Here is a 20,200-nt window from a genome sequence, read left to right as displayed (position 1 = left end):
GCTGTGCAAATGTTAGCACACAAGACGTACGCGAGACTACGTCCTGTTGTCTCGTGGATGGAACGGGACGTCTCGCCACGGCGAAATTGAATGCGAACCAGTCCAATTTCGACGTGAAACGGATACGCTTAACATATTATCATTCGACGTGTCATCGGCCAGTAGAGACGCCGCGTTAGGATGTTTATTCTTTCATTTTTATTCTTTCATTTTTATTCTTTAATTTTTATTCTTTGCGCATTTATCAAAAGCTCCGTTGGATTTACGAAAAAAACTGTAGCACTGCGCATATATTACTTACCTATGCCATTAATAGCATGGTTTCTCTGAGAGATTTATCAGGAACACACACGACTATCGAGCATGAAAAACCTGCCCGTTCCTTGGAAATGCTCTGGCAAGTTATAAATTTATTCAGCACGATAATACAGTCACTCAGAAATTACTGGCTACTCTAAAATATGAACAGCTACGACCATTGGGAATTATGACTTCACCGTCACGCCGTAACTACCCCCTTCGAACATGGTTCATTCGTCAGCCGTTAGCTACAGCCTTCTATGTAATACTCCAGCTTTCTCTGCAAACCATTTAAATGTTACGAATGTTAAATATTGTTAACGAAGGTGTGGGCATGAATACCCGTGCTCTATAATAAAAAAAAAAAAAAAAACAAACGAATACGATGGAGAGGGAACCAACGAAAATCGTAGAAAGGTCGAGACAGAGGAAGGACAAACAGGGATGACGATGATAATAGGAATACAGAGAAACGTAAAGAAAAGTTTCGAACGGGAGAGAGTTCGGATGGCGAAAGAGAGAGTAGAGAGAAGCGTGGGCAGGGAAAGAGAGAATCCGTTGGCGAACCCCAGCCTCCTGGCGTAATTCTGCTGGATGACAAGACGGGGGTTAGAGGACAGGTGCTACTGACGCCTTTGATCTCTTCCGCATTACACGCTGCGGAGTATCGCGCACAAAAAAGGGAATTATCAAAATATCCTGGCTGGTTGCGCTCGCTCCCGCGGAAAGAACGGCGATCGATACCCGCTTAGGGTCATATCATACGTGACGTTCTCTTTGTTCCGTTTCTGTTCATCGTTTCGAATCGTTTCTCGGTACTCTTTTTAAATATTCCACCTGTGATGCCGGTCTACCTGTCGACGTACCGTGGACAATCCTGCAGAACCAGGGAACTTTGAGTCCTGATCGGCGTGGCAGTTTTGTTGCTTTCAAAATAATATTTGCGCGTGTGTGTGCAGATCGTTTCGTAAGCTTTTGCGTATTCGCCTCTCATTTTCTCGAAGCGTAGACATTTAAAAATATACCCGTCGAAGGATTTCGTCGAATTTTAGTAGACCCTTGGTAAAAATTCCTTATAGATCGAACAAAAAGATCTGAAGACAGAACTAAAAATTGACGCTCTAGACTAGAATATCCCTTTAATTTTTATTCCATTGCATTTAATTGGGTTCATAATGCAACATTCAATTCAAACAACGCAAGAGTACTACGAGAAAAGAACAAAAATAAATTCATCTCTCTCAACCCGTACCACTCCCATTCGAAGGGTGTGAACAGCCAAAGGTGCACTCGAACTCGCATCAAAAAACGGGAATCCACCACCGTTTATTGAATATCGTTCATCATTGACAGAACTTTACGTTTCGAACGTGGCACGTCCGTACGACAAAACGCCCGAAATTACCAGCTATTAGGCGTAACGTCGCGGCTATCGATAAGCGAACGTGCCAATTATGACGGAATACGAGGCGCCGGTAACCGCTGCAAGAAACGAATTATCGATACTTAAAGCGAAAAGGGTTCGAGGCGGTGGAGCGCCGCGGGTCTCGGAACGTCTACCGACGATAATCGGCACATGTCGTTCCCGCGGCCGCTGGACAAAAACTAAGAAGCGAGTGTCCCGATGGACTCTATGAAAGCTGTTGACGACAAATCGAGGGTTAAAATACTATCGGTAAATAGTGACTGGAACGAGGGGGACGACCGTATCAGATGGCAGAGGAGGGATTATAGCCCTAATTTGGGCTATCCGCGTGACACTCTAAATGAAGTAGCCCCCGTCGCTCCCATGGCTGAGGCAATAATCAATCCTGGTCTCGGAGTCGCGTACCAACGAGCACCGTTATCGGATCGACATCGAATTCCGTTGATTGCTCGATCGCGGTTTCGACGTAGATGATAACGACGACGGAAGGAGGGAGCGCGTTAATTTTGAAAATATTTTATCACGAACACAAGATTCATGGTTTATTAATACTGTACTATTGTTTCTATTATTGATAAGAGATTAAATCGCGAGAAAAGGAAAATATTAAATTTAGCGCCGATCGATAAGCACACAAATATTTACAATGATTTATTGGCTACGCTTAGAGTACCTCGAGCAAACGCAACGCTTCCGGATTTCTGTCTTATCTTGATTCACGTCGAACGACTGACCGTTCAATTCCGATAGCAACTGTCACGTGAAAACACGTGTACATCGAGTCATAGAACAAATTTGTTTCCTGCATGCGTTAAGTCTCGCGTCGATAATTGTCACCGGTTTCCTAGATCCGTGGTAACGGCTCAGCGATGATTAGATCAAATCACCGTGACCGTGATCACGCCGAGACAGCGGCCAGAGTTATTTCCACCTCGTCCGAAAGTCCTCCATAAATCACGTCTCGTAGACGTCTACAATTCTTCTGCAATCTCGCAAACCGTTTTCAGAGGAACCACAAACCCGTCTAGTTGCAATCTCGCCCCTCCTCTCCTCTGGTGCATTCCACCGAGATGATCCCCTAAGTTTCGACTGTGGATCAAAATTTCGCTAGGGAGGTTGGTCTGGAACTGGTCTGCAACAGCTAAGATACGATATGATGTGTTGTTTTCGAAGTATTAATTAGAAGAATTAGAGATTCTATATTATTTAATGGAGGCAGGGTAAAGAGGATGAATTGTGTTCGCTTTTTTGAGAGACAGATGAATATCGTTCGATGATTGATTAATAAGTGTATGTATATTCGTTTCACGCGTCGCATCAAGCGTGATTTATTTAAAAATGATAAGGTGACAAGGTATCAAAGGAATCGGGCTTGAACGTATTTGACTAATATAACACCTTTTAAAATTTGTTTGTTTAATATCAAACAGTAGGGGAATAATCCATAATTATTTAATACCACAAAGTTGTATTTTGCTATTTTCTCAGAGGACGAATTAATATATTTTGAAGAAATAGTTTCATTTTCACCATGACGATGTTACGGATAATACAGATTTTTGCTTCAGATCCGTATCGTGTCTCGCGAGTGATCCATCGAAAAAGAAAAATGAAAAATTCAAGGATCGATTCATCGCTTTCGCCACACCACGGATCCTTCCGTGACCGAGTGGACGACAGACACGCTTGATCGTGGGAGAGAAAAACGGACGATGCCGCGATCCTGGGTCTGCGTTTCTTCGGGTGTACCTACGCGCTGCATACCTCATAGCCCACGAGAGATAATTATAGTTTCGCGATCGAACGTAAAAATTTCCAAGATTTCTGTGCCGGTGCTAGCCACTTTCTGGGCCACAGAAAAAAGTGTATCGTTACGGGGCCACGAGTGTGGGCGAGATGGCTGCCTCCCGTAGGAGGAGGAGACGGAGGGGATGCTTGGGGGCCAAAGTGAAGGGTTCGCCGAAGAAAGATTAGCGGACTGGCCGCAGACTTTCGTGCTTCTCGGATCCACGAACCCGTAGATCATGATAATTGTGAGAACAATTCATCAGGTAAATTTCACGCTAACAATAAGCGGTCGTCCGATTCGTCGGGCGCATACGGACGATCCACGGGGCAGTCCATTAATCACGATCTCCGATTGTCGGCCCCCGAGATCGACGAGGGACGAGTCGACGTGTGCGAACTGTAACCCTTTGATCGACGATCAAACCTGGTACGGGTCGTTGCGTAACGCATTCCGTTTTCGGATACTTTTTGAAGGTTTTCCTTTCAATGGACGCGATGGTAATCGCTGTTCCTTCTACCTAAAGTTTGGAATATAATTTATAAATGACGACATTCATCTTCAAAGTTGCATCAAATGTGTGTTGTTTGAATTTAATGAACAGGAACAGGTGCCATTCTCAAGTTGTTGGATAGTTCTTGGTTGAAACAACGAAACATATTTTAACGTAATACCAAAAATATCAAGAAGAAAGAAGAACATTGAATCAACGAATTTGTAAAAGAAAGACCAAAAAAGGAAAACATTTATTATATTTATCTCTTGTAAATTGAATGAGAGCACCAGCTTGCTCGCAAATCGAGTACTATTAAAAGAACAACCGATAAATCCTCCAGATAATTTATAATACACGAGCTGCCGTCCAAATCGAGGCATAAACGTAAACGAATTGGCCGTTGTTCGTCGAATGGCCAGCAAACTAATATCCTCCAAAGCGATCCTGGTATTCTTGTAACGCGAGAGCTTGTTCGCGGCGTTGACGTCTTCTTCGCGTCTTCAAGTGCTCAATTTGCCGGCACTTTCTACGGCTGGCCGTGGTTGAAATCACTTACCAGCCATAAACGGAGAACAACCGGACGGTAATACGTGTTTGCACTAATAATAGGTCCTCCGTAAACACAGGGTAGCTTCTACGCTAGTAATTATTATCGTATTCCGCGTAACTATACTCGCGCGCGGTGTTGCCCCTACGTTCGTCGATCGAAGTTGCATCGTCACGAAAATCGCTACGGACGATATCGATCGACGTTTCATCGTCTATGTTGCGAGTTGCGAGTTCTGTAACACTTGGAATTCTTGGTCAATTTCTGTTATCTAGCTCGGGACTTTCGGGATGTAAATAGTAATATTCTGTAATTTTGTAAAGATTTATTTAACGTTGAATTTTCTTGTATAAATGCAATTTGTTGTTACATATATATTTGTATAGATACCACATTTGACCTGGAAATGTTTCTGGGATCACCACGTACACGACGTTTAATATTCTAATGGAATCAATTTAAACTACCATTAGGTTAAAGTAATTAGAATCTGTCACAGACATCAGAGGATCCCCATCCAGACAAAGTGCTGGCTGATCCTTCGTAAGAGTTGTTAGTCGAGGGTGATTGGTTTCACGTTTGAAGTGAACGCGATGCTTCCATTAACGCAAATCGAAGCCTCGTCTTGATAAACCGTTCTATTTTCTGACAATTAATAACACGGCGAACGATAAACTTAATCGATCCTTAAGATTGGATTCTTTTCGAATTTAATAGAGATTATTAATTATAGTTACTATAATTATATAGTTATTATAAATTATAGTTATAATGACATATTTCTGCAGGATAGAGTAGAATGAGTTATTATAAAATATATCTTTGCATCTTCGTAAGTCGAAGTATTTTCTTCAAATTGTACACACGAACATTATTCTGCAAACAAATAATAACCTGTAATGGCCCGAAATATTATCTTTCAATCTCCATACAAAAATCTATACAAATAAAACCACTTCAATCTCAAAAATCTGCGACTGATCCAATTATAAATGTACATGATATGCTAAAATCCCGTTCGAGATAAACGAAGTGCGAAGTCTATTTGCATTAATACTTCCTATCTCGATACGATTTTGGATAAATACTTATCGAACCGGATTACAAACGATGATTGAGCTCTTTAAACCGACCGAAAGCTGCAACCGATTCTAATCGAGACACAATAGTTGGTATCGAGTATTGTTGGATCATTTAGTGGTCAAGATCCAAAAAATGGTGGTTCCTGACGGAGACGTTATGCTTAACGTCAACAGTCTGCCTCATCGAGGAAGGACTAATAAGTAGAACGGGTGGCAAGTAATTTCGTTCATTGTGTATTCTGCAAATGAATATATCCCGACGGTTCCTGGTAATTCTCGGGGTATCCAGGGGGATTTCGCGTCCCCAAGGATCAGAGGAGAAGGCGATTGCGAATAACAAGAACCCTTCGTCTGCCACGAGTCTTGATCCTGTTAACGGGATCATCCGAGCACCACCGATAGAACCAAACACCGTGAGATAAAACTAAACTCCCTCGGACTTCTCTAGCTGTTGTTTCGACGTCGCTGGATCAATCCAAGACGGAACTCTATTTTTCCACGTGGTTGCTGCTCTCAAATTTGTTCGATATTATAAATTAATATTCCTAATTTACGATGGACCCTAAAATGATCCTAAATAGTCGAGAAAAATACCAAAAAGAGTCCCACCACACGTATACATACATACGTTACAGACTAGCGCTCGTAAAACGGTTTGCAAATCAGATTCCTCGGCGTTAGGCCGATTCGTAATGCACGGTCACCGTATTTACATATGCATATCATTTGTCGTATCACAGGGGAGAAAGCTCTGTGCTGGTAATATCCCACAGGACTCTCCATATATCCAAATCGCATTACAGCGCTGCCTATTTCGTGCTAAGGTACGTCGTGGACGATTTGATATGCGTGCGCTATAACCGAGTTAACGATCCGCTATGACAGATGGTGATCCGAACGATTTTCGGGGCTCTCCATTACCGTTCCATCGCGCTGCGTTTCCAGTATTCGTCGTTCGACGATTACTGGCAATTTTCGAGAATAGTCAACTCGAACGATCTCGATATAAAACATTTACCTCGCGTTTAAATAACCGCCTAAATAATCGATTCGAAAACCCCCAAAAATAATACATCGCTCCAAGGATATCCTCTCGTTTCGAATATTATTCGCAATGAAGGTCCAACCAAACGCCTGAACCGCCGTAAATAAAAAGTAACCCTCAACTTACGAACTCCCACGAAAGAACAAAACAAAAAAACAAATAAAAATGGGACCATTCGTCGCTGGAAGAGGACGCCGATCCCTCGCGCGGTTTTCTCACTGCAAGACGGTCGTTCGCGCAGGATCGTGGGAGAAACACGCGCGAAAACGCAGCCCCCCCTGCCTCCCGATTCGGGTCCGTTCTAAATGTAACCCTTAAAAGTCCGAGGCACCGAGCAGAAAAATGTATAATTACGAGGCATAAAAATAACCATCGCCCACTCGAGAGCACTCCGTTTTCTGCCCGTGGTGTGTAACGACGTTCCAAGGAGTTTTCGGGTCGTCGCACCCACGACTCAAAGCGGATTCCCATCGATCTCTCGACGCCACCGCAGACCCAGAGGATGCTCGACCAATTTTTCGAGACCGATTACCGGCAGCCCGACCCTGTAAAATTGTTGCTTGTAAGTATAAGGCTGAAAACATGGGAGGAGGAGGCCTCTCGGTGGACACCGTGGTGGAAGTCGAAGAAACACCCGCGGTTCGTTTCTTTTTTACGCGGAATTTCAACGCGGGGGTGGAGAGACATCGAGCGGTTTCGAGGCGGCAATCTTCGCGGCGGGTTCTTCTGCGTGACGCTCGCGGGCGTCCTTTGGCATCCTTTTTTTTAACGATAAAGGAGAGGAGGACAACCGCGTTTTCCGATGGGAGGTAACGCCCGCGAAACACGGAAACGCTCGCGTGTTTTTCGATCGTCGGGACGATTATGGCGGATCTCGGGGTTTTAGGTCGGATACGAAACGACTGAGAAGGAGACGAATTTTTCAGGATTTTTCGTAACATGTGGAGCACCCGGAAAATTTTGAAAACATTTATTAACATTTATATGCCTATGTAATCGCAATTTTTAGTTCGGTAGAAATTACATATTTGGCTAGAGATCTACCTTTACTATTTAATTAGTTCTATGTGATTGAGTTTTATAAGCATTACAGAAATCCAATGATGTCTCTTTTTTTTTTTTTTTCTTATTGAGGCACTTTAGTCTCCTCGCAGGTTTATCTACCAAGTTAAATGCGTAAGTATAATATCTACTTATTGTCTAGTCGCTTATTATTAACTACATACTTACAAGTTATTATTAGGATTGTTCAAAGAGATCCAATGGAAACGCGCATCCATCCACGTGGTGGCATCTGCCAGATGGGTAGAGAATTATACGATTCGTGCTTTTCCTCGTTATTAAATCGAAAATCAATTCATCAGACTGGAACGAAAATTATTTACGTAAAAACAGAGTTTAAAACGAATCTTGAACTCCTGCCACGCTTCGTCTCTTTAAAATATTGTATTGATTCAAAACGACTGGTTTCCAATTTACGATCCTGCATATGGTAATTCAGTTTCCTAGCTACGACTCCCCCACGAAGTCTGAATCATCAGTTTCACGGCATAAGAATCGATACTTTGATGTTTGCAAATTATTTTCTAAGATTTAAGCGAAATAAAAAGTAAGTGTCGTCTCATTGAAGATTAACAAATGATCACGTTTCAGACTTGGATCATTACTTAAAAAAAAAAAAAAAATTCGTCTAACTTAATGATACATTTTAAGTTACACCATAGAATTGATTTCAAACGTTGAATTTTTTGTATCTGTCGTCAATGTCGACTCCTCATCGAGATAATCATGGTCTCGCAACGAAACGATCTTCCCGATACGATAAACTGCGTCTCGTTTGATTGCAAATTGATTATTCATATACGTATCACGTAAACGATAAACGTGATTTCCTAACTGATTCGAATCAATTATGAAGCAAATTCCTATGTCCGAGATATCATATCATGATATGGCAATTGGAGTTTCTAATCGAGAATGACTAATGAAAATGTGACAAAGTTGTATTACAATGGGACGGATATTATCGATGGATATCTCGTTCGATACGTTTGTCCAAACGTTGTTCAAACATTCGTATTTTAACTTTGAAACGTTTGAACAAGCACTCATTTATAATTCTGTATTTAATAGACTGCAAATTTTGTAGTTTACGATATAAACCAATATAATAAATACACGGAAATTAACTGGAAATAAATACACTGAAAATTCCATTTCTAAACTTGAAAATGATTAAATGTATTAAATGTTACTAAACACATATCTGAAATAAAAAATTTAACAATACAAACTTTTATCCCGATAACATACGGTGTGTATTAATTATTCATCGAAGGTGTCCACGTACCTGTCAACCACAAACCTTCGGCCCTTGTGTCTGTCGAACATTCACTATCGTCCCGCTGATCCATAAATATCGTCTGCCGGCTAGTTATGCTATTGGTTTTCGTACCGATTGCTTCCTTAATCCATAAGTAATCCAATACACGTCGATACGGATATCGCATTGTCTCAGCTGTCGTATCTGCCGGATTTTTGAAGATCGAGACCATCGGTGTCTGTAGTCTGCGTTAATTCACAACATCGATCAAAATCCAGTAATCTCTTTTTTTTATCCTTATCGGAAAAATATCCATACTCGACGCATATATAAATCGGTGCATGCAGTTGGCAGTTACAGAGTTGGGAGTTCTGCAATCATGAACGCTTTAAACATTCTTCTTGGGCTCGGTCTCGTAGTCGCGGCGTACGGTAAGTAGAAACAAATACAACAACAAATTGCATTTATTCAAGGAAATTCAACGTTAAATAAATCCATAAATGAATTCGATTAATTTAGGCTTCCCTGGAGGCCAGATCGTCGGCGGCAAAGATGCACCGGCTGGAATGTTTCCGTACCAAGTTTCCCTCAGGAAAAATGGAAACCACTTCTGCGGTGGATCTATCTTGAATAAACGCTACATCCTCACTGCAGCTCACTGTGTCCAGGGGTACGTCTTCAGATACTAATTGAAAAAGAACTATACAACTAAGAACTATATATAAAAGAATAATTATTATTATTATCCATTGTATACAGGCAGTCACCCAGCAGCATAACCGTTCACGCTGGCACAAACCTCCTGAGCTCAAGCGGAACTGTTTATAAAGCGGAAAGGATTGCTGCCCACTCCAAATTCAGCAGTTTACTTCTCGTTAACGACGTGGCTATAATTCGCGTCAATAAGGACATCTCTTTCAATGCGAACGTTTCACCGATCAAACTGGCCACTAGGGACGTCGCTGAAGAATCATCCTGCACCTTGTCAGGATGGGGAACGCTTAAGGTGAGCGATAGATTTTAGAAATGCAATACGAGTAATACGAAATAAGCGAATTAGTTTATTCGTTGAAAAATTATTTTATCGAGATTAATGCAGCATTGATACGGTGGATCTGGTTAGCAAGAAAGAATGATCGTTAATATGGAGAGTTTAATTAGAAAGAGAAACAAGTGCAACGTTCACGTAAAGAGTTTGATTAAAAATAATGAAAAGGATTGGTGCAATGTTAATGTTGCAAGAACGTGACACCAATTTGGACTGTTTTCTATTTATTCTAATTGAATCGATTTTTTCTCAGGCCGGAGGAAGTCTGCCCAACAACTTGCAGTACATAAATCTGCGTGTTGAAACTCAGGCAAAATGCAAACAGACCTACTGGAATGTGCGCGAGTCTCACATCTGCACACTCACCAAATACGGAGAGGGAGCATGCAACGTAAGTTCAAGCGTTCTTTTTTAAATATATATGTATTGGAAAAATGTAGAACGTTTGATAGCATTTGAAGAATATTGGGTTAACTTCTATTTTCTATTGTCCAATTTTGCAGGGTGACTCTGGTGGCCCCCTTGTTGCCAACGGCCAACAAATCGGTATCGTATCCTTCGGACGTCCATGCGGTATTGGAAGCCCTGACGTATACACAAGAGTAACGTCATTCTTGTCCTGGATCGACCAACAGCAAACTTTGCTTATGAACGAAGAAGAAGAACAGCTTGAAAGCGATGTAGTCTGACTCATCTGACTACGCGTTCCTAATTGTTCCATTAGGCTTTAATAATATTTTTGCCAATGAAGTTTTTGTAATACACGTACTGAAGAATTTTTCTAAAATAAAATATATTTTCACAATGACGTTGAATAGGTTGACTGTGTTTCCCTGTATTTACAAATTGTTCATTCGGAGTGACGACTGAAGGAAACTTGTGGTCAATGTCTCTTACAGTGTATTAACATCTAGTAGATGGACGATTAATTATTTAGGATTAACATGTAGGACAATAGTTTAAAGAGCTTGCATAAAGTGTACACGTCAAGAGATATTGTACATCAAGCGTGTAATTTCTTCGACGTTCTCTTTGTTTAGGTCTTTATCTACTAGAAATGATTGACACACGACAATTGAAACGTTCATCTTTCCCGTTCGATGATTAAATGATTTATTGATATGAACAATAGACAAATCCGATTTTCTATATCATTTGAATTCTTTTAAATCACATATTAATCGAGTATTTTAATCCCCATCGACTATTGAAATAGTATCAGAATCCTATCAAAATTAAAAGATGTTATCGACGCTCTTGTAACTACCAATAGAACCCGAGTTGGTAAGATTTAATTTCAGATAATAAACGAGGCTGGTAGATCAATTCGTAAATTCGTTCCGTAAATTGTCATCCGTCAGACTCGCAATTGAATTAAAAATTTGTATTCTTTATTTGGTAATAAAGTTCATCCATATTTTTGTAAATGTTTTGTTTGTTTTTCACAGTTTGTTGTACATACGTAGAAATATAATTCATTATTAATTAATTTACGGTAAATCCAAAAGTATCTATAATTATAAAATAAGCACTCAATTATTTTGTACAACAACAACATAATAGAATTTTATGATAATTATGATTTAAAAATAATTACTATCGTTTTATAAATTATAAAATATTGCTTTTCTCCTCGTTACGTTCATTACGAATTTTTATCCAAGGTTGAGAATAAATGAAGTTGTTAGACGTGAGAACAGGTTAAGTATTTACTCGAATATAATATATCAAATAACAGGCAACGAAAAAACGGCGAACAATTGTGTACCTGTTACGCGTCACGAACAAATTACTAAAATTTATCACACAATTATAACTGGGCTGTGGATTTTCGTGGATTTACGGTAAATAATGATATGAGGTGCAAATGCAAAAATCTGTAAAACGTCAACGATGATATAAACATTATCCGCCTAGAAAATAAGACATACTTTCATTTTGATTTCGATTCTTTTTCGATATCTGTGAAAATCTGAATTTCCATAAAGATCCACAATCCAGTTATACCATATGACTCAAATCTTATATTAACGTTCAGACAGTTTGCTTGTTTTTGCAAAACAAAAGGAATCTGATACAAAGCTGATAGCTGCGAATCTTTCAATCAACTAATCTTTTAATATCTGTGACCATGTTTATCCCTATCATCGATCAATACCAAGTAATTCTTATTTCCTTATCGATGCAATATCCGTCCTCCGCGTATATATACGTTGGTGAATGCATTATCAATTGCAGTCCCAGGATTTAGGCAATCATGTACAATCTGAGCATCACTCTTGTGCTCTGCATCGCAGCCACGGCGTATGGTAAGTAAAAATAACAATTAAAATAAAATAATAATTATTTCTCCTATACGGTTACCATAGTGAAGTATCCATGATATAAAGTGTAATATTTAAATAAAAAGTAGAGCTAACTGTACCGTGAATTGATCAATACAGGGTTCCCTGGAACTCAGATCGTTGGTGGAGCGGATGCTCCTGCTGGAAAATATCCCTACCAAGTTTCTCTTAGGCAAAATGGAAACCATTTCTGCGGTGGATCCATTATGAATGCTCGCTACATCCTCACTGCGGCGCATTGCGTCTCGGGGTACGACTCACAAATTATTATTAGTAAAAGTAGGAAAGGTATTTTAATAGGTACAATAATTTTATATTGGATGATTTGAACAGTGTTAACAGCTTTTATTTAAATTCCAGATAATGCAATGATTTAAGAGTTAATATTTTAATTTATTATTGTAATTATTCTATTTCTTTCATTTCTCAAGAAATTCCGATGCAATAATGCTGTAGTATTATTATTATTATTAATATTACTGTCGCTTGTCTACAGAGAGTCGCCCAGCAGCATAACGGTCCACGCGGGAACCAACCTTTTAAACAGCCCTGGAACTGTTTATGGAGTGGAGAAGATCACAATCCATCCTGATTACAGCTCGCTCGTTAACGACGTGGCTGTAATTCGCGTAAATAAAGCCATTTCTTTCAACGCAAACGTCGCACCGATTACATTGGCTTCGAAGAATGTTCCTGAAGGATCAGCCTGCACTCTGACAGGATGGGGAACGCTCAAGGTCAGTGGTAGATTTACATTGGTCGAAACAATTCTCGTGATACTAATTCGGCTTGTGCTTATTTATTTCTAATTAAATCGATTTTGTTGCCAGGTCGGAGGAAGACCGCCCAACAACTTGCAATACATAAGCTTGCGCGTTGAAACTCAGGAAAAATGCAAACAGACCCACAGGAATCTGCGCGATTCTCAAATCTGCACATTCACTAAGTATGGAGAGGGAGCGTGCCATGTAAGTTTAATTGTTCCCTTTATTTTTTAACGATTACACTTACTGCGAAAGTCGAGAACGTTTCACTGAACGAATTTGAAAAGCAAACGATATACTGAATAACCCGATAAAAAAATTCTAAAATATTCATAACTAACTATAGTAAGGCATACGTAGGTGCCTGGAACGCTGCAACAGTCCCGTTGCTACTTTATCTATTAATTATTAAAAGAATAAGAGAATTTGAAATTCGGAAAGTATAAATACTGGAACAAATGCGACTTAGCTACCAGAAACATATAAATATTTTATAATCATTGTTTTTTTTTTTTATGATTACAGGGTGACTCTGGTGGTCCTCTAGTCTCCAATGGTGTGCAAATCGGTATCGTATCCTTTGGACGACCATGCGGTATTGGATATCCTGATGTCTACACGAGAGTGACATCATTCTTGCCCTGGATCAAGGCACAGCAAACTTTACTTCTTGACGAAGAAGAGCAGCAGCATGAAAGTGTCGTAGCCTGAATTTTCTGACTATACGTTTCTAATTATTTCGTAACAATTTAACAAATACAAAATTTTATAACGCAACCTCTTCTATAATTGTTGTTATTAATTTTTCTATGTATAGAAGAATTCCTTTTGAATAAAAAAAATATTCCGACACAAACTTTCAATAAAATAATTCTCTATTCCTACACGCATCGATTTACAAATTATTACGTTATATTAAATTATATCGTCTCACAAGTTTATGCCACTTATTATTTCAATTAATATGTGAAACATATCCTTTAAGTGTTGTGAACAAATTTAATCACCCTTTTACTTATGAAATGAAATTCTGTTTCCTCAACATTTTTTTCAGATTGCAATCAAAAAATAGATTCTTTATAAAGTACTTTGGAATTACGTATATATAGCACACGTTTTGATCGAGTTCCATCGAGGCACTGAAAAAGATAATCGACGTTCGAAGCTACTTCTTCATGTATCTCATCGTCACGAACAAAATATTAGCGATATCTGCGTCGCTCTTGATCGCGAATTGATTATAGATACGTGCACCTATTGCGTAATGGTGATTTCGTATCTCGTTCAAACAATTTTTTTAGTTATTGCGTATATTAGAGATAACATCTCGATAATCAGGATTTTAATCATCCGTTAATAAAAAATTCAGCGAAAATCGCGTTGCTATACAAAGGACTCACGCTGTAACAATTAATTAAACAAAACTGTATTTAACGTGTCTCGTAGTTTTCTGAGCAATTGTTAATTACGGTACTTCAATTAAGTACTTAATTACGTTATAAACATTGTATTGGGCTCGTTTCGTTCATTATCCAATTTTTTTCCATGAGGGGTACGAATATTCAATGCAGAAATGCTTAGATCCTTTTCCGCGAATGTTGCGAATAAACAGGACATAAATAATTAAGATATGGATAAAATGAAATCAAGGAATCGCAGTTTTCTCATCGATATCTGTCTCTGGTCCACTATTCTTTAAATAATTCAAATTCTTCTGAAAGTCAATGGCGCCCGATGCGAACCAAAAACCAAAATATTATTCATGCAACAAAAACAAAGGCCACGACAAGTATTTATACGCTATCTATCTATCTATTTCGGGCTAATCTCGCAGTTGGTCGTAAATCTTAATTAAAGAATTGATTCGTTCGTAATAGAAAGATTAAATTACTGATTGAAATTCGATCTTTCGACGCAAATTATCAAAGAAATTTCTTACACGTTCTATCTATTGTAGAACTACGCAAAATGCGACGAGTGATTCTCGTTATCAGATTAATTACTTCCTCGTTTAATAAGGATCTGATGATAGATAATTGAGAATTATATCTAACGATTTCAATCAAACGTACCGAATTTTCAAGTGTCTTTTCGCTCAAATTTAATGTTTGCCCCTCTTCGACGTCAAATCGTACGCTTTCGGGATCGTATATATATTAGACCGTGGAGTTGGTAACTTCACCATTGGGATTTTTTCCATCATGTACACGCTTAGTGTTGCCATCGTGCTCTGCCTTGCGGTTTCCGCTTACGGTAAGTAATTATTCAATACACCATTTTTCTGTATTTTTTGATATTCTATTGAATTTGAACATTTCTTATTGAAATAAAAAACGTTTGAACGTATAAAATGTACACGTAAATACTCAATCTTATGAACAAACTGCGGATTTTATGCATTAATGGTACACAGTAATATAAAAAGAAATTGTATATATATATATATATACATTGTTTCAATAAAATATATGTATAATATAAATGTATATCGTTGTTTCAATAAAATTTAAAATTTGTGCAGAAGAACTTAATCGATTTACTTGGTTTATTTAAAATTAAAATTGTTATTACAATACTCGTCAATTTCATCTTTGTCCAATTGACATTAGTGAGTCGTTTAAACTTCTTTTTTTTTTTTTTTTTTTACTTAACATTAACAAGATCCGAAATGCCCAACTTGTTTAAGTGTAATGTAGAAAATTGAATGAAATCGTAGTGTCCTGTAACAGGAAATTTTTATTCCGTAAAAATTCTTTCTACTTTTTGAAATAGACATGGTTAAATAAATGCAGATGTGACTATAGCGTTTTTATTTTTTTTTTTGTCGATTCAGGATTCCCAGGGAGTCAGATCGTGGGTGGCAACGACGCACCTGATGGAAAATTCCCCTATCAAGTCTCTCTTCAATACAACGGAAACCACTTCTGTGGTGGATCCATCATCAGCAGCCGCTACATCCTCACTGCTGCCCATTGCGTGAAAGGGTAAGTTTCATGGTTGTTCGTCTATCTAGTTGCAGTAAATATTCATCTTGTTGTACAAACTCTATTTTTATTTATTTACATCACTAGTATTATAAAATATTAATATATACTGAATCTTCTTGCGTCTACATCTGTAAATGTCACTTTAGTATCCTAACGATGCCAAAAACGGGTCGAAACGTTTATAATATGAACAAATACTTGCCTACGGTACAGTTACCTGTCCTGTTACATCAATTTTAATTACCATCATTTAAATCGGGAACGTATTTTTGATCGCAGAGTGCCAAACATCCGACACGCTACCGTCCACGTTGGAATAAACCTTTTGAGCCAATCCGGAGCTGTTTACAACGTCGAAAGTGGCGTAGCCCATCCCAACTACAACGAGGAAACGATTTCTAACGATGTTGCTGTGATCCGCGTCAACAAGAATATTGCCTTCAACGCTAAAGTTAAATCTATCGGACTGGCCTCCCGCAACGTCGCTGATGGATCATCCTGCGTTCTATCTGGATGGGGAACACTGAAGGTCAGTAATATGTAGATCATCGTTACCTTTGAAATATCGACGATACGCTATGACTCCAATCGAAACATTATAAAGTAGGATGTATGTAGTGGGCGTGTTTAACGAAAATCTAATTGGATATCGATGTTATTTTCAGGCCGGTGGATCTGTCCCCAACAAATTGCAGTACGCTAACTTGCGCGTCGAGCCTCTGTCTAAATGCCAAAAAGCATGGAGAGGTGTTGCCAGTGTTCAAAACACTCAAGTCTGCACGCTCACAAGAGTCGGACAGGGTGCATGCAACGTAAGTAACTCATTTTTTTTAAACAATTTGAAATCCATGTTGACTTTGTAATAACTGTATTCTACCACGTTTCAGGGTGACTCTGGTGGCCCTCTCGTTGCCAACGGCAAACAAATCGGTATCGTATCCTTCGGACGTCCATGCGGTCTTGGAAGCCCTGATGTGTACACCAAAGTATCCTCCTACTTGAACTGGATCAGAGGACAACAATCTCTCATTCAGGACGACGAGGAATCTGACGTGGACATGGTCGAAGAACCATCGCAACCCGACAGTGTGATGATCGCAGAAGAACAACAACCTGAATTTGCTCTGTACTAACTTGTTTAAACTCTACCTCTCCAATAATTCATTAATAAATACACATATTTCTCGTAAATTATTGTCTTTTATCGTTTCTTCTACCTCGCTTCTCGCAAACCTAACATATCAGTTCACTGACACGTATCATCGAGGTTGATATTTACATATGTCATAATTTTTCCAATTATGATCATCAATATTACACGACAGAACGCACATAAGCAAATAATAGAATCAAAGTAAACTCATAATCATTATAAATGTTTGTAATTTCGTCACAGCTGTCAAAAAATCATATTTTAACGGATACATTACGAATACTAATAATATTTAGTACAATATGTCCAATTAAATGCAACAACTTTGCAACGTTATGATCTTTTTACACTCCTGGAAACGCTAACGATATCAGAAAAATAAACACTACAAAAAGATACTTGTTATCAGTTTAATTATTTCCACTTTCTAGAAAAATATGATATTGAATGGTAATCGTTGCACCTTGCCTTTGGAATCAATCTCATCAATTGTCAAGTGTTTCGTGTTTAAAAAAATCTAATATCTTTTTCGTCCTTATCGTTGCAGCGCAAGCTTTTTGAATGTATATAAAGAGATCCGTTGCAAGTTGCTAGTTACAGTACTACGAATAGTGCAATCATGTACGCGCTCAACTTCGCTGTTGTGCTCAGCCTTGCGGCTTTCGCCTACGGTAAGTAAAACACTTGATACGACCAGTTGCCTGTATTTTATCGTATTCTATTTAAATTGGACATTTCTTTCTATGGTTAAACACGTTTGAACGCTTAATATAAACGTGCAATTATTTTTTAAAAATTGTTATTGATGAAACATAAAATAAGCTATTGATGAAGTATATTTTGAATTGCAACACAAACTAAATACAGGAACATTAGGGACATTTATTGTTAGATAATTTTACAATTTTATTTTTTTCCCCAATAAACAATTCCAACGTTAGGATTGCTTCGGTAAGAGCTAAAATTCCGTATTTATCTGTGATATTAAAAACTGGAATTTAAGTTACGAACCACTTGTCTAGGTGGAAGTTAAGATCACTAAAGAATGTCCTTAAATGAAAGTACTAATGATTAGAATTAATCGTAGCGTAATTCTGTCCATTTAGGGTTCCCCGAGACCCAGATCGTTGGAGGCAGTGATGCACCCGTTGGAAAATTCCCCTACCAAGTTTCTCTGAGATTAAATGGACGCCACTTCTGTGGTGGGTCCATCATCAGCTCTCGTTACATCCTTACTGCAGCCCACTGCGTGAAGGCGTAAGTCCTATGAAATTCAACAAGCACAAGAAAATACAGTTTAATCTACGAATACCACGATTTATGAAAACAGGAATATAATTAGTCATTTAACTCGATAGATTTTAATTACCGACAGACCAACATCGAGAATGTTTTCTTGTTTATAGAGTGACCAGCATTAAGAGCATTACCGTCCACGCCGGAACGAACCTGGTCAGCGAATCTGGAGATGCTTACGCAGTTGAAAGTGGCCTAGCCCATCCAAGCTACAATGCTCGTTCGATCGCCAACGACATTGCTCTGCTTCGTGTCAGCAAGCCGATTGCCTTCAAAGCCAACGTTAAAGCTATCCCACTCGCCACCGGAAATGTCGCTGATGGTGCTGCCTGCGTTCTGTCTGGATGGGGAACCCTGAGGGTCAGTGATAGATTATTACTATTTCGACCTACCTTAATTACCTTGATTGTTTCTAATAAATTTGAATGTTGATTTTGTTCAGGCCGGAGGAAGTGTCCCCAACAAATTGCAGTACGCTGACTTGCGCGTCGAGGGTCTGTCTAAGTGCCAACAGGCATGGAAAGGAGTAGCCACTGTTCAAAGCACTCAAATCTGCACGTTCACCAAAGTCGGACAAGGCGCATGCAACGTAAGTGAAACTGTCTTTTCACGATACACGTGCCTGGCAGAATAATATCACTCATTTAGTGTAAATGGTTTATTGGATAAATTTAAATTTATAAAATATTTCTTATTCACTGTGACGACAGTGATATATCCCAAATATCCCAAATATTCCAAATATTCTAAACATTACTTCTGCTCTATAATGCTCAACAAGTTAATTGTTGTTAACATTCGTAGTGACTTTACGTAAAAGATACCGAAAATACTACTTAATTTTTTTGAAACTATTAGAAATTCGTATTAAATTTGTAATAATTGTATTCTGTGATATTTCAGGGTGACTCTGGTGGCCCCCTCGTCGCCAACGGACAACAAATCGGTATCGTATCCTTCGGACGCCCATGCGGTGTTGGAAGCCCTGATGTGTACACCAGAGTATCCTCCTACTTGAACTGGATCAAACAACAACAATCTTACATCCAAGATGACGAAGAGCCTCAATCCGAGGTGGACACGTTCGATGAAGAAGTACAAGATAACAGCGAGAGCATCGAAATCGAACCTCGAGAATTTATTTACTAACTGGCTTCATTCAAACGTTTTATTGATTTACCATAGTGCCTTAAGATTCAACATTGGATATGTTAATTAATTTCAAGTAAACTCGTAAATGTAACAATATTACGCAAATAAATTGAAGTATTGATTACTTTGGTTATTATTATTAGCGAAAATTTAACCGTCTCATATGTTTATATGTCCCTCTGTTTATTATAATACTGTATATTACATTATTATACATTACCCAGTTATATTATTATAATATTTAACAAGATAATTCAAATTTCTTACGAAAACGCGGTTTTTTACAGTATCGCCATCTAGCGCCGAAGAACCCGAATTAACTTCGGAGTTTGGTCAGCGCCTCTATCGGGAAAACGCCCAAGTTTGTCGTTGAATAGTTCCTATTTGTACAGCTAGATGGCGCCATTTGTGTCATTTACCGACAGCGGAGTGATGAACCCACTGTCGGTA

The 20,200-nt window shown here is 38.7% G+C and overlaps 3 protein-coding genes across 3 annotated transcripts; all 3 read left to right on the top strand.

Annotated features, from left to right (window-relative positions):
- The first annotated feature begins 9,301 nt into the window (after positions 1-9,301).
- Positions 9,302-10,859, top strand: LOC128887572 (chymotrypsin-1-like). The gene is made up of 5 exons (XM_054143607.1): positions 9,302-9,436; positions 9,525-9,675; positions 9,765-10,011; positions 10,307-10,444; positions 10,557-10,859. The coding sequence occupies exons 1-5, from the start codon at positions 9,385-9,387 to the stop codon at positions 10,740-10,742; spliced, it is 774 nt and encodes a 257-aa protein (XP_053999582.1). The 5' UTR covers positions 9,302-9,384; the 3' UTR covers positions 10,743-10,859.
- Positions 10,860-12,310: 1,451 nt separating this feature from the next.
- LOC128887732 (serine protease 53-like) lies at positions 12,311-17,334 on the top strand. The gene is made up of 10 exons (XM_054143934.1): positions 12,311-12,362; positions 12,498-12,648; positions 12,895-13,135; positions 13,229-13,366; positions 13,688-13,859; positions 15,278-15,415; positions 15,996-16,146; positions 16,429-16,678; positions 16,815-16,961; positions 17,037-17,334. Exons 1-10 carry the CDS (start codon positions 12,311-12,313, stop codon positions 17,280-17,282), a joined length of 1,686 nt encoding a protein of 561 aa, XP_053999909.1. The 3' UTR covers positions 17,283-17,334.
- A 515-nt stretch (positions 17,335-17,849) lies between these two features.
- On the top strand, positions 17,850-19,846 carry LOC128887569 (chymotrypsin-1-like). The gene is made up of 5 exons (XM_054143603.1): positions 17,850-17,973; positions 18,409-18,559; positions 18,709-18,958; positions 19,041-19,187; positions 19,502-19,846. The coding sequence occupies exons 1-5, from the start codon at positions 17,922-17,924 to the stop codon at positions 19,745-19,747; spliced, it is 846 nt and encodes a 281-aa protein (XP_053999578.1). The 5' UTR covers positions 17,850-17,921; the 3' UTR covers positions 19,748-19,846.
- The last annotated feature ends 354 nt before the right edge of the window (positions 19,847-20,200 follow it).

The sequence above is a fragment of the Hylaeus anthracinus genome, unplaced genomic scaffold (genome assembly GCF_026225885.1).
Source record: "Hylaeus anthracinus isolate JK02 unplaced genomic scaffold, UHH_iyHylAnth1.0_haploid 11989, whole genome shotgun sequence".
Taxonomy (NCBI): Eukaryota; Metazoa; Arthropoda; class Insecta; order Hymenoptera; family Colletidae; genus Hylaeus; species Hylaeus anthracinus.
This window is presented reverse-complemented; position numbering and strand designations above follow the sequence as displayed.

Coding starts and splice junctions, on each gene's coding strand:
- LOC128887572 (XM_054143607.1), top strand. CDS start 9,385: ATGAACGCTTTAAACATTCTTCTTGGGCTCGGTCTCGTAGTCGCGGCG. Junction 9,437..9,524: donor TCTCGTAGTCGCGGCGTACG/GTAAGTAGAAAC, acceptor CGATTAATTTAG/GCTTCCCTGGAGGCCAGATC. Junction 10,012..10,306: donor CAGGATGGGGAACGCTTAAG/GTGAGCGATAGA, acceptor ATTTTTTCTCAG/GCCGGAGGAAGTCTGCCCAA.
- LOC128887732 (XM_054143934.1), top strand. CDS start 12,311: ATGTACAATCTGAGCATCACTCTTGTGCTCTGCATCGCAGCCACGGCG. Junction 12,649..12,894: donor GCGGCGCATTGCGTCTCGGG/GTACGACTCACA, acceptor GCTTGTCTACAG/AGAGTCGCCCAGCAGCATAA. Junction 13,860..15,277: donor AGAAGAGCAGCAGCATGAAA/GTGTCGTAGCCT, acceptor AATGTTTGCCCC/TCTTCGACGTCAAATCGTAC.
- LOC128887569 (XM_054143603.1), top strand. CDS start 17,922: ATGTACGCGCTCAACTTCGCTGTTGTGCTCAGCCTTGCGGCTTTCGCC. Junction 17,974..18,408: donor CCTTGCGGCTTTCGCCTACG/GTAAGTAAAACA, acceptor CTGTCCATTTAG/GGTTCCCCGAGACCCAGATC. Junction 18,959..19,040: donor CTGGATGGGGAACCCTGAGG/GTCAGTGATAGA, acceptor GATTTTGTTCAG/GCCGGAGGAAGTGTCCCCAA.